Source organism: Setaria italica, chromosome IX, assembly GCF_000263155.2.
Source record: "Setaria italica strain Yugu1 chromosome IX, Setaria_italica_v2.0, whole genome shotgun sequence".
Classification (NCBI taxonomy): Eukaryota; Viridiplantae; Streptophyta; class Magnoliopsida; order Poales; family Poaceae; genus Setaria; species Setaria italica.
The window spans coordinates 36,927,295-36,940,605 of record NC_028458.1 but is presented as its reverse complement, the minus strand read 5'-3'; the positions used below and the strand labels follow the sequence as shown (position 1 = coordinate 36,940,605).

The 13,311-nt window shown below is 44.9% G+C and overlaps 2 protein-coding genes across 2 annotated transcripts; both read right to left on the bottom strand.

Annotated features, from left to right (window-relative positions):
* Positions 1–1,166: 1,166 nt before the first annotated feature.
* LOC101773645 (ethylene-responsive transcription factor ERF105) lies at positions 1,167–2,334 on the bottom strand. The gene has a single exon (XM_004983582.3). The coding sequence runs from the start codon at positions 2,196–2,198 to the stop codon at positions 1,386–1,388; it is 813 nt and encodes a 270-aa protein (XP_004983639.1). The 5' UTR covers positions 2,199–2,334; the 3' UTR covers positions 1,167–1,385.
* A 7,244-nt stretch (positions 2,335–9,578) lies between these two features.
* LOC101771233 (signal recognition particle 54 kDa protein 2) lies at positions 9,579–11,025 on the bottom strand. The gene has a single exon (XM_004986747.2). It carries the CDS (start codon positions 11,023–11,025, stop codon positions 9,589–9,591), a length of 1,437 nt encoding a protein of 478 aa, XP_004986804.1. The 3' UTR covers positions 9,579–9,588.
* Between the last annotated feature and the right edge of the window lie 2,286 nt (positions 11,026–13,311).

Genomic DNA, 13,311 nt, shown 5'->3' with positions numbered 1-13,311 from the left:
ACGGCACGTACGCGTACGTGGACGCAACAACCACTTTTCACGTCCCGTCTCAATCAAACTGCTAGCGCGCGGGGCGGAAGCTTCAGCTCGGCGTCCTCCCTGTGATCCCCGCCGTTGACACGGACGAGGCCCAGCTCGCAATCATCGCATGCGGCCAAGCTAGAGAATGGAAGGAGATGGATGCCACGGTGGCGACATGACGTGCTGGCTTTTAGTAGCTACAGACCAGCTCGCAATCATCTCGTGCCTTGTCCTCCGTTCACCTTTCACACCTCCTGCCCTGCCCGGCCTTCCTAGCTACAGGGATGTTCGGAAGGAGGGGGCTAAATTTTAGCCCCTATCATATCGAATGTTTGGACACTAATTAGGAGTATTAAATCTAGACTAATTACAAAACTAATTACACAACCTCTAGGCTGAATCGCGAGACGAATCTATTAAACCTAGTTCATGATTTGACAATGTGGTGCTACAGTAACCATTCACTAATGATGGATTAATTATGCTTAATAGATTCGTCTCGCGATTTAGCCTAGGGGTTCTGCAATTAGTTTTGTAATTAACTTATATTTAATCTTCCTAATTAGTATCCGAACATCCAATTTGACAGGGTTAAAGTTTAGCCTCCTCCTCCCAAACACCCTAAAGAAGTTTTCAGTCAAATTAAACCTCATGAATATGGCCACGGCCGTCATCATTTGCTGCCGAGGGAGGTAACTGTCCTGCTCATATGCCTGCTTGAGTGAGATTTCGCTCCTCTCATCGAAGTTTTAATGTCGCTATAGTAATTAACCGGCAGGCCTGCAGCTCCTGCTCATGCCTGCTTGAGTGACATTGCTGTGTCTTTGCATATATATAACCAGGATATAGTGATATATACGATCCTCGAAGTTTATAAGAAGCACGGTGACAATCAATTCATAGAATAGATCGTCACGCATATGATTGGGTAAAATCCTCTCTATACACACGTCAACTGCTGCCAAAACCTATAACGCTGGTTAGCCAGAGGGCTCTCGGTAGGTTTGTGTATGGAGCCACCGGATAAGAGAGAAGATGTCGACATGCAAAACCTTCTGATGGATCCATTCCTTTTGGCTCAGCTCCGAAAGGTACCCATGAACTGATTTGAAATTTCACACGCACATAGATCCACATTTAGTTCATTTCATTTGCAGCTCAGCGAAGAACGTTTTACTTATCGTTTGGATTAAGATACCTGAATGAATAAATAACGAACGAAAGAATATTTGGTGGAGTCATACTCCTGGTAAAATATCAAAGAACTCTTTAAAGTAGTAGATTAACACTAATTCTTCAGCTTTTTTTTGAAGAAATCACTAATTCTTCAGTTAATTAGGAGACCGTGCACCCTTCACCATGCTTTAGGCACAGATGGACGCATGGACCAGCTGCGGGTACGGCGACAGCGGCGGCAGGCTGCAGATCGTCCCCTTCAGCAACTCCTCCTCCTCCCAGAAGAAGTCCGCCGCGCCTTCGCTCGCCGCCGCCGGCGCCATGACCACGGCGCCATCCCAACCACAGCTCGCGGCGGGCTCCTGAACCCGCTCTTTCTTCACCTCCCTGACCATGCACCCGGCGTCCTGTTCTCGCAGCGCTGGCTCCGGTGACCTCGCCCTCTTGTTACTACCGGCGGTGGCAGCGCTGGGACGGGGAGCGGCGGCAGGGGGTCCCCACCGGGCGGCGGTGCCGAAGGCGACCTCGTTGGGGAAGTTGAGGATGGCCTTCGAGCCGCGCAGAAGGAACGCGGCGCGGTCGTAGGCGCGCGCGGCCTCCACGGCGGTGTCGTAGGTGCCGAGCCACACGCGCGCGCCCTTCCGCGCCGGGTCCCGGATCTCCGCCGCGTACTTGCCCCACGGCCGCTGCCGCACGCCGCGGTACCGCCGGAAGTCGTCCTCCTCAGGTCCCGGGAAGCAGTGCTGCTCCTGCTGGTGGTGGTGAATAATCTGCGGCGGCGGCGGCGGCGCCCAAAGCTGCTGCTGCTGCAGGGCGACAGCCGCGGTCCTCGGGGGCAGCGCGACGGAGAGCGCCGGAAGCGGCCTCCGCCCGGCAGCCGGCGGCGAGGGCGGGGGCGAGGACGCTGAGTAGTCCTCGGAGCTGGCGGCGGCGGCGGCGTCGTGGGAGTCGTCGAGGAGGTGGGCGCGGATGATGTCGAGGTGCTCGTGCAACAAGGCCATGGCGCGCCGCAGAGTCGAGCTGGGAGACTAGCTTAAGAGGAGGCCGGAGAGGAAGACCTGCACGGCGAGCGCGCTGCCGCGACGTCGCTTGGCTGCGGTGCGTGCGTCTGCGTGTGGACGTGTGGTATGCGACCGTGGTGGTGCTCGGCTACACGCATGGTGTCCCATATATATCCAAGGGTGTCTGATGGGATAAGGTGACATCACGTTGGTTCGAGGATGCTTCCCGGCGCGCCGCACGAAGCAGGGGAGGACGGACTAGTGGTCGTGGCTTGTCGCTTACCGGTAGACCTGCAGGGAAGCGGTCGCGGTCCGACTTCCGAGGAAGATGGCGACCGCTCTAAATTGGATTGCTCCATCCTGATTTTGTCTTCTTTTCTTATAGAAAATAACTGGCTTTTAAATTTTCATCAACCCGCTCCCGCACGGGTCAATATTTCTATAAAAGATAGTGTATTTAAAATTATTTAAAAATTAATTCCTAACAAACAATCAAAATTTTGTACCTACTAATCTCTCATTTTTTTCAATAATTCAATATAATACTCATATAGATGTGTAGTTATTTTTGTTTAGAATGTGATTGACTTTTAATTAGTAATTACTCTACCCTTTTTCATCCACATTCACACATTTTTCATTTTGTATCGTACTTCCATACATTGTGTTTAGCATAAAAATTATTATTTTTCATCACTTCCTCACATACATGCATAAATAGTCTACATGGTGATACTCATCATGCCTATATATCTTAATTTACTATTTCTATATTAAAAGTGACGTAAATAGATAATTTAGAATCATATATCAGTTTACTTTTGGACATTTCTGTATGATGCACATGAAGATAATTAGATCAAAATTTAGGTATTTACTTTAAATTATTTTTAATAATGACATACGTGCGTTATGCCTTTTAATCATGCATCATATGCATGAGTAAATTCGATGAAGATTATGGGGTTACTTTAGATTATATTTTATAATGGCAGAGTTCAATAATTTAGATATAGGTTTAGGGTTTATTTTAGAATATTTTCATAATGATAGTGGCGAGTAACTTTTTAGAGAATATAATAGACAATGACTATAATTATTATAGTTTACATGATTAAATTTTGATGTTTCTAATTTTTGTGAGAATTTCTAGAATTTCTTTTTTTCCCCTAGTGTGTCTTGTGAGAAGAGAACTAATACAGAGTCTCCGATGGAAAAAATAAGGCCACATTACAACAAAACTATTACTTTCTCATTTGTTAAATATTCGAACACGATACTTATATAGATATATACTTACTATCTTCATCCGATTGCGATAGATTTAGTGACTAATTACTCTATAAAGTTTTGATCCACATTTATAATCTTTAACTTTTCACTTTGCAATGCAGATATGCGCTTGAATTTATTTAACGGACCCTAAGTTTGAGCTATACTTTTAACATAGAAATTTATATTCCCATCACTTCTTCTATATTTCTAAATGGTGACACCCATCATGCATATATATCTTAATTATTATATGATATACTAATAGTGTAAGAAATAGATGATTTAGAATCATATATTGGTGTATATTTTTAATTAAGGTGATTTGGATTGAAATGTAGGTTACCTCATGTTATTTTAAATAATAGCGTATATGGGTAATATAGATGTAATTTAAGGGTTACTTTAATTTATTTTTGCAGTATTAGTGGTGGGCAATTTAGTTGCAAATTTAGAGGGTTATTTTAAATATTATTTATAATGGCATAAGTAGGTAATTTTGATAAAGATTAGAGGTTAATTTAATTTATTGTTTAAATGGCAGAGGTGGGTAATTTAGATATAAAGTTAGGGGGATACTTTAGACTATTTTCATAATGGCATAGGTGGGTAATTTTTTAGAAAACATAATAAATCCAATGGTTATGATAATTTGAGTCTACCAATTAATGGTAAGATGTTTTGCTTTTTTTGAGAATTTATAGGATTTTTTTCTATAGTGTCCATCTATGATCCTAGGTATGATCCTAGGTGGCTTCACCTGGAGGCTTCAAAAGGAATCTCCAATTAGTAATAGTAAGATGCACATTTTGTCATGTTAACGATAACGCCTTTACTAATTAATAGCACAATTTTTTTAGATGTTTTTGTATTCTAATAGAAAATACTTATTTTGTAATTATAACATATAATGTATTCTTAGATACTTGACTAGACGATTAGTTCATTTGTGGTAGTAAATGGTCCTCATGAAAATGATAAGCTTTTATGATTTAAACAGATGAAATGTATTTCTAACTTTCTTTGAACAAAGCTAATCATCCTTTCAAACTTTGTTACTTTAGAGGTATATTTCTTTTTACCGCGGGATGTAATCAATCAACAGCCAACGACGTATTTGGGTTCATACAAAATCAGAAAATTAAGTAACAGCTCTCCAAGAAAAACGGATATGCTATTAAAAATAAGGGGTCATGTGCACGTGCATGAGTGACACGTAAAGCGACACGTCCGAGCCAATTTGCCTCGCTGCATGGAACAGATTCAGAGAAGGGGCCACCAACAGTCCAACACCCTTGGAGTGTTTTATGCAAATGGACGGGCTCCTATGCGTAATGAGCTGCAGCTTGGAGTCATTAAATTGGATCCGATCCCACATATCAGTAGCCTAACTGCACTCTGTGGTATTGGAGAGAAACTGCTTCCTGCAAATGGACGGGACTCCTCTGCAGTAATGAGTTGCAGCTTGGAGTCACTATCAGTGGACCCAATCCCACATATTAATAGTCTAACTGTACTCAGCGGTACCGCAGAAGAACTGCTTCCATGCAAATGGCCAACTTGGATGTCCCGCGAGGCCGCAACTTGCATTCGGCAGGGGACACCGGAGCGCACGCTGCGGCGCTGGCTGCTATCCTCGCCCGTTCGCACGAGTTGGTTACCTGTTACGAAGATCTATAAAATCGAGTAACGCACAGTGGTTGTGTACAATCGTGTGACAGTTCCTTTATGTAAATAGGAAACTTATATCTCCATTTAAGTTATATGAAAACACCGTGTCATGACATCCCTACTCAAACCAAACTCCGGACTACCATATTCCACTGAATAACTCCATGGTTCTACGATATGCTATTGATGTGAGCCTAACATATATGCCTAAGTCTCAATTTGTCACCCTCACACATAGTGGCATACTGGAGATGCAAGAGTTATTCAGTGGCATTTGATATCGTAGATTTATCTTATTATCAATTTTCTCTTAATAACAATGACTAGTCACGTTTCTTTCGTGTTCTCAAGAGGGTAAAGGGAAAAAAAAACAGTTCGCTAGCTAGAAACTTCCATGCATCTTCATACGCCGTACCACAGCGGGTGTTCTACCAACAGTAATCTGCACATGCTGCCGTTCAAAATCAGCTCCAGCTGCTGCCGACTCCTTTGATTTCTCCTTTTGATCTACACCCTATAAACCCTTCATGCCCTACCGGCCAACCAACGACATGATCGCGTCAACGTCAAACAGCATCGCCGGTCGTCGCGACTGTACCGAGTCCACGTTTCAACACCGTCTCTCCGACATGCCCGTGGTTCATGCAGGCAGGCAGGCACGTCCTCTTGCCGTCTACGGACAAGTCCACGGCGTCAAAGCGGCAGAAGTGGAGTGGCCGGAAGAGGAAATGCACGAGGCCGGCCGCGGCCAGGGCAAGCGACCCAGGTGAGTGGCGAGAGAGCGGTCAAAGTAAAAGTAAGAATAAGAAAGATCCGGTCCTTGTTTGACAATGAGGCTCAGGTTATAATTATTGATTGAATCTACCGTTGGCTTTATGCCTAATCACATCATTAGGGAGAAGAATATATTTTTTAACAGATGGTAGACTTGGATCTTTGAATAACTCTGATGTAGTCAGCCTGATCGACTACGACCAGTGGCACTTCTACTTAATTAACAGCAGCTAGAGGCTAATTTTGTGGCCATGGAATGAAGTTGGAATTCCACGGCCTAGCCTAGAGACAAGGTTTATGCTGTTGGACCGATTGCGCCCTGCCTAATCATGGAACAGACCTATCGTAACAGAAAGATTTCTTTCTACTCTAGGTTTTAGTTTTTTAAGTTCATAGATTTTGTTAGGCACCTAGATAGATATATGTTATGTCTAGATGTATAGCAAAATTTATGAATATAGAAAAGTTAAAATAACCTATAATTTAGGATTGAGGGAGTAGGGTATATTTTCGCTGGGCACAAAAGCTTAGAGTATGTATGTACATTTCTATGTCTTTTTATTCTAAAACGTCTGCGATGTTTACACGAATGACTCGGTGGTTATACTTAATTAAAACTCTCACTGATTTTGTAACTATAAACTATCAACACTAAGTAAAACTTTTTCTGTTAATCTATTCATTTGTGTTTGTGCATGGGTTATTAGTATTTTTTTAAAAAACACCAGTTTAAAAGATAATAAATATCATAAATTGTGGATAGATTTAGGGCCTAATACAGCTACTCAAAAGTCAAAACACTTGTCTTTGCTCTCTAACACAATGTTAATGTATATGTTCTGTAATCTTTATTTGGTTCTAATACACTTCGGTTACCAATTGATCCATATGCTTTTTCATTATTATATTGCTAAGCCCTTGTTCGGTTCCTTTAGTCCATGGACTAAACTTTAGTCCCTACCCTATTTGGATCCATGGACTAAAATCCATTAAAGTATATGAACAAAGATGATATTACCCTCCTCCTAGCCTCGGCCTCCTCCGCCTTCCGACGTCACCTTGTTCTCCCCATCCACCGCCACCGATGGAGCTTCCGCCAGTAGAGCCACAGGCGGCGACAGCCACCGCCCTCATGGAGGACATCCTCCGCACAATCCTCCGGCTCCTCTCCCCAGCCGACCTCCTCCGCGCCGCGCTAGCCTGCCACCGCTGGTGCCACGTCGCCTCCCTCGTTCGCCCCCGCGCGCCACCACTCCTCGGCTACTTCTTCCACCCCTGCATCACCCCTGGCCCGCCGCCCCTGCTGCCGATCGAGCCAGGCCCGTACCGTCCGGCCATCTTCCTACCCCTTAGCGACACCACTGCATCCGCCATGACGTGCCTCTCCATCGACGACGCTCGCGGCTTCGCCATCCAGGACGTCCACCTCGGCCTCCTCCTCCTCCTCCCAGACCCGATCCACAGGAAGATCCTCCCCCGCATCCACATCCTTGACCTGGCCTCCCGCCGCCCCCGCACGACACACTGCCTGGTGGTGACCGCTGGTGCCGCAGCAGGTACGGCGGCGGCGGGGGAGGAGGGCAGCGGGTGGGAGGGCGGCGGGAGGGAGGCCGGCGGCAGGGGCCGAGCAAGAGAGAGGTAATAAATGAGGGGTGTCTCCAATACCTTTTAGTCCACTTTAGTCCACCTCTCTTGGACTAGAGGACTAAACCCTTTAGTCCACCTGTTTGGCACTTTAAGGACTAAAAGTGACTAAAATAGGTGGACTAAACTTTGGTCCATGGTACCCAAACAGGCCCTAAGTCCTGGAAATTGATACGCCCATCACTCATTCAACATTATACATGCCTGCATGTTGTCGTGCTCGTGCATCATGCACATAACTTGAGTTCGTTATTTCATATATTTGATAATGGCATAAATTAGTAACTTAAAAGCATATGTAGAGAGTATTTTGATTTAAAGATCACTTCATATTATTTTTAGCAATAGCAAGTGTGGGTAATTTAAATACAAATTATGTGGTTACTTTAGATTATTTTTTAATATTAAAGGTGGGTAACTTCAGGTTATTTTTATAATATCAAAGGTGAGTAACTTATAAGCAACAAGTATCAGAGGTAACTTCATGCTAATTTTTTTCATAATAGCAAAAGTGGATAACTTTTTTTTAGAAAATGATAGATTCAATAACTATTATTGCTTGTTAGAGTTTACCACAATGATAGCGAGGTATTTTAAATTGTTATGAGAATTCGTTTAGACTTTTTTTTTCTGTAGCGCGTGTATAAGGAGAAATTAGTACTTGTAAGATAGCACGTGTTGTCAACTGTTGCTCGGCCGTGCTCCATCACCAGAACCAAGACTTCCCTTGGAGAACTACCCATGACGGGTTAGGCCAACAACTAGCTAGTCAACTAGGAGGATAAATATGTTTCATTCATCCCAATCTAACCGCTTAAATAATAACAAACAATTTGGGCAAAAGGCAAACTAGAAAATTGTTAACATCATATCATGATGCGTGCAGACACATCGGTGCTTCTCGGGAATTCTCGGCGACCTTTCGCAACCGTCTCGCGCAAGAAGATCACACTCGCTTTGTCTCATAGACACATACTCTTTTTGTCTTAAATTATTATCCGTTTTGCATATATATTATGTCTAAGTACGTAGTAAAAGTTATATATTTAAAAAAATTAAAATAAATAATAATTTAGGACGGAATGAGCGGTTTGTTTGATTGTTCTGTGTCTGTTTCACTCGGCAGCTTCTTCTGGGCTACAAATCGCGCGCGTGGAATAACCGTGGTGGTGCCGTGGTGGTTCTTTTACAGATGGTCTTCCTGTGACGTGCCACAACGGGGATCGTGTACAAGAAAAAACACCGCGTACAATGTCTCCATCAGCACGAAGCACGAAAACGTCGAGGTCGTTTAAAAGCTGCACACCTGAGCATAAATTGGATTTGGCGGCATTCTCTGAAACAAGTAAACAGATTTTGAGTCGTAAATCTCTCTCCAAAAGCGACGACGTGCTGTTCGTGGGCCATTTCTGGGAACGAATTGTGCTGTTTGCGTCTCGCGGCTTGGAATCCTTTACTGTAGAAAGGGCCAAGCCCACTGAAGCACCACAACAAATCCCACGAAATCTGGCCTAAAATTTTGTTTGTGTTTCCACCGAACTATGATGGGCGAAGAATATCTGCAAGCCCCGGCTCCACTTTCCGGTAGCAACAGGACAGCACCTACACTGAAACCACCTAGCCAAATCAATTGAGCAAAGGAACTTTATGTTTTGTCTTGACGAAAATGGTAAAACTTTATAATTTAAACAGAAACATATTTTTTGGAGGCAGCCAACGAAGTATTTATTTGGGTTCACCAAAATCAGAAAAGTAATTCATAGCTCTCCACGAAAATAGATATATTTAAAAAACGGGTGATGTGCACGTGCATGAGTCACACGTAAAGCCACACGTTCCGAGCCAAGATCAGAAAACAAGGTAATTCCAAATAGTATAGGTTTACATCATATCCAACAAAATCTACATTAACTTTATTAAAAAAAAAGTTACATTGAATTCTCATATTCTTGGTGGTTGTCAAGAGTATTCACAGCCTATCTACATCTCTCTAAGACTAACCATCCGTTCCAGAGGTTTAATGATCAGCTCATCTTCTTTCGAGTCCCCCCATCTGTTTCAGCATATTCTGCAGCCCATTCAGGCCACCCAGCTGATTCAGCATATTCGGAGGGATAACATTGACTAAATTCTTTATTGAGTCACGGTTGTTCGTATTTAGTCTCCTCTTATCGAGCGGCAATTTGCTCCACATTTTGGCCATTCGCTTGTGCTCCTCCAGCATGTCCACCACCTCCTTCGCGAGCCTGCCAGATCCACGAGCGATACGGGTGATCCGCGACTCGTTCATCAGCTTCGGGTTCGTGCTTTCAAGCTCCTTTTCAGTCATGGAGTCCATGGTCGTCATGTACCTCTTAATCTTCGCTTGGCCTTCCTTTTCCATCCCCTTTTCGATGAACTGGGCACTAAACCCAGGTATCATAGAAACGAGCTGCCCAAGAGGACCCATATTCTGGATACTCTGGAACAACTGGTACATAACTTTGAGAGTGAAGGGTCCTCCAATCAGGTCCGGCGTAATGTCATCAGCAGGCACAACATCCTGGATCTTGTCCATCAGGCCAGACAAGTCTCCCATGCCAAGCAGGCGATTAACAAACGGTCTCACATCGAAAGCCTCAAAGTCCTGAACATGCTCTCCGGTTCCGATGAATATGACCGGGCTTTTCGTAGCTGCAACCGCGCTGAGTGCGCCCCCGCCTCTCGCATGGCCATCCATCTTCGTAACAATCACAGCGCCAACTGAAGCACTCTGCTTGAACGCTTGCGCCTGATCAAACGCACCCTGACCAATGCTGCCATCCATCACGAATATCACCAGGTCCGGTTTCGTAGCTTCCAAAACCTGGCGCATCTCTTCAAAGAGAGCAGCTTCCTGCTTGTGGCGTCCGCTTGTATCAACGATAATGAGATCGCACTTTTCTTTTTTGAATCTGTCCACACCCTCGACGGCAATTTTCACAGGATCTGACTCGGTGTAGCTCCCGTAGAACGGGATCTTGGCCTTCGACGCGTTCTGTTTCAGCTGATCAAAAGCACCGGCTCGGAATGTATCGGCGCAGACAAGTGCAGGGCTGAACCCCTTGCGCCGGTAGTAATCCGCGTACTTGGTGCAGGTGGTGGTTTTTCCGGAACCCTGCAGGCCGACGAACATGACGACGCCGGGCTTCCCTTTGCTGGGGGTGAAGGACTGCTTCCCCGGATCCAGCATCCTGCAGAGCTCGCCCACGACGGCCTTCCGTATGACGCGGCGCCTGTCGGTGCCCGGGGCGAGCGCGGCGAGGTTGGCGGCGCTCTTAATGGCGGCCTTGACGTCGCGGACCGTCTCGAAGCGGACGTCGGCCTGCAGGAGCGCGCGGGAGACCTCGTTGAGGCAGTCCGCGAGCGCCTTGTCGTCCACGACGGTGGCCTGGCTCATCCGCGCCAGCGTGCTGGCGATGCTACCGCCCAGCTGCGCGAGCACCATCTCGGCAGGATTTGCGAGGAGCCGATCGAGGTTGACACGCAGAAGGTTTTGGATTTGTTCTACGGAGCGACGACGGCAACGACGGATTTGCGGTTGTGACTTGAATTGGGAGAAGGAGAGGTGCGCGCGGGTGTATATATCGGGAGGCGTGTTAGCGTGTAACCCACTAACCCCTGCGATGGCCCGGAAACGAGTCGGATTTTGCCGATCGAGTACGAGTAGTTCGGCTACCTCCAGTGCGCGTCTCGGCCGCCGAGTCCATGCTCCGCCTGGCCTGATGCGATTCGGACAGGGTCGTCTCTGTTTTTTTCGTACGACTTGCGCGGCGATCGCGCCGACGGAACGTGAAAAGCTAGGTGTATTCGGCTGGTTTGTATTATCGGTAATGACGTAGAACACACGTTCAAATCTTAAAAAAACCGGATGTCTCGACATATATTGCAATAGTTAAGCAGTGAAACGCAGTGTTCATGTAGCGACTGTAATTTTCTATCCTAAGTAGAACGATGTAATCATTTTTTCATATTATTTTTTCATATTGCAACTGTAACCGTTAATATTGCACTAGTTAATTTTTAATATTTCGTCGGAGCGTTTGATGGGAAATTTTCCATTGGATATATGAGCGCTAGCAGCGCCGTTGTATTATTTGGTTCTTGTATGGAATAGTTGGTTCTTTTCTTATTCAATACCATACATCCTATGGATTTGTCCTGTATTCTCCTTAGTCCTTAACATACCAATTTTCTTTTAGCAATGATCAGTCACACGTTTCTTTAGTGTTCTCGTGCAAGAAACCTGTTAATCTATGATGGGCAAATTTCATCACAGATCGTTAAAAAACCATCGTAAAATAGTATCTTTGACGATTTTTGATAACATCATGTATTAAGCGTCCTAAGAACTTCCGTGCATCTTATTACGCCATACCAAAGCGGGTGTTCTATCAACAAGGTGCCGTTCAAAATCAGCTCCAGCTACTGCCGACTCCTTTGATTTCTTTTCTTCTCTTTTCCTAGAACTGTTGCTGTTCTTTACAAGACACTGTTACTTCATGCCCACTTGGCGTCTCGGTACAGATCAAAACCAACGACATGATCGCGTCAAACAACACCGTGACTGTGCCGAGTCCACGTTTCAACACCGCGACGACAGCTCGAACAAAGCGCTCTTTTTCTTTAGTGGCGCGGTACGCTTCAGTTCCGGGGTCGCTCACCTTTGCTGTGAGCCAGACTAGTGGCGGACTAGCGGTAACAAATTACCGTTTTGACTTTTCTAAATATATAGAAGTTGATATGTACCAAAACGTATATTATATGTACAAAGAGGAGTGACAAGGTATGGTATATCACTTAGGTTAATTGATGCATAGAAAACTTAGTTCAGCCCAAACTCGAGTACGTGCTTCTGGCAAAATCCAAGGTACGGCGGCAGCCATACCTTGTCCTTCGGATGCTCCGTCACTGTCTATATACGTAGCAAACTCTATATATTTAGAAAAACTAAAACAACCAACAATTTGAAATGGAAGGAGTACCATATGGATTTATCCCGTATTCTCCTTATCATACCAATTTTCTCTTAGCAATGATTAGTCACGTTTCTTTGGTGTTCTCAGGAGGGTAAAACGATTTACTAGCTAGAAACTTCCCTGCATTTTCATACGCCGTACCACAGCGGGTGTTCTATCAACAGTAATCGGTGCAAGCTGCCGTTCAAAATCAGCTCCAGCTACTGCCGACTTCTTTGATTTCTTTTCTTCTCTTTTTCTAGGCACGAAATGGCTTGGCTCATTGATCCCACATGCACGCTGCAGAGTGCAGAGCCTTCTCCCAGAACAGGACGTCCTTCCACTTGGTTCATTTACTGGACTTGCAAGAATGGAACACACCGGCATGCCTTCCATGGAAACTGCGGCGCCCATATGGGCTATGGCCATATCCGATTCTTGGTGTTGATGCTCTACTGCAGTGCTACCTGTATAGTGTATATCATGCAACGCAGAAGCATCATCACATCAGTAGCGGAGCCAGGATTTAACGTTAGAGGGGCCAAGAAGAGTCATACGAATTGTACATAGTAAACCTCTATATAGAAAATCATTAACTCATATAATGTAAATCAATTCATTTAGCTAAAGTTCATCCATTTAATCTAAGCTAGTAATTTTTTTGCTATTATCTAATACTACTCCATAAGTTAATTGGAAAGTGCATAATTTAGTCAACAAATTATGCAAATCCCCTGCCAGCCTCCGTTGGCTCCGCCACTGCATCACATTAAACA

Bases quoted from the DNA above. Each gene is read 5' to 3' on its own strand.
- LOC101773645 (XM_004983582.3), bottom strand. From the start codon at position 2,198: ATGGCCTTGTTGCACGAGCACCTCGACATCATCCGCGCCCACCTCCTC.
- LOC101771233 (XM_004986747.2), bottom strand. From the start codon at position 11,025: ATGGTGCTCGCGCAGCTGGGCGGTAGCATCGCCAGCACGCTGGCGCGG.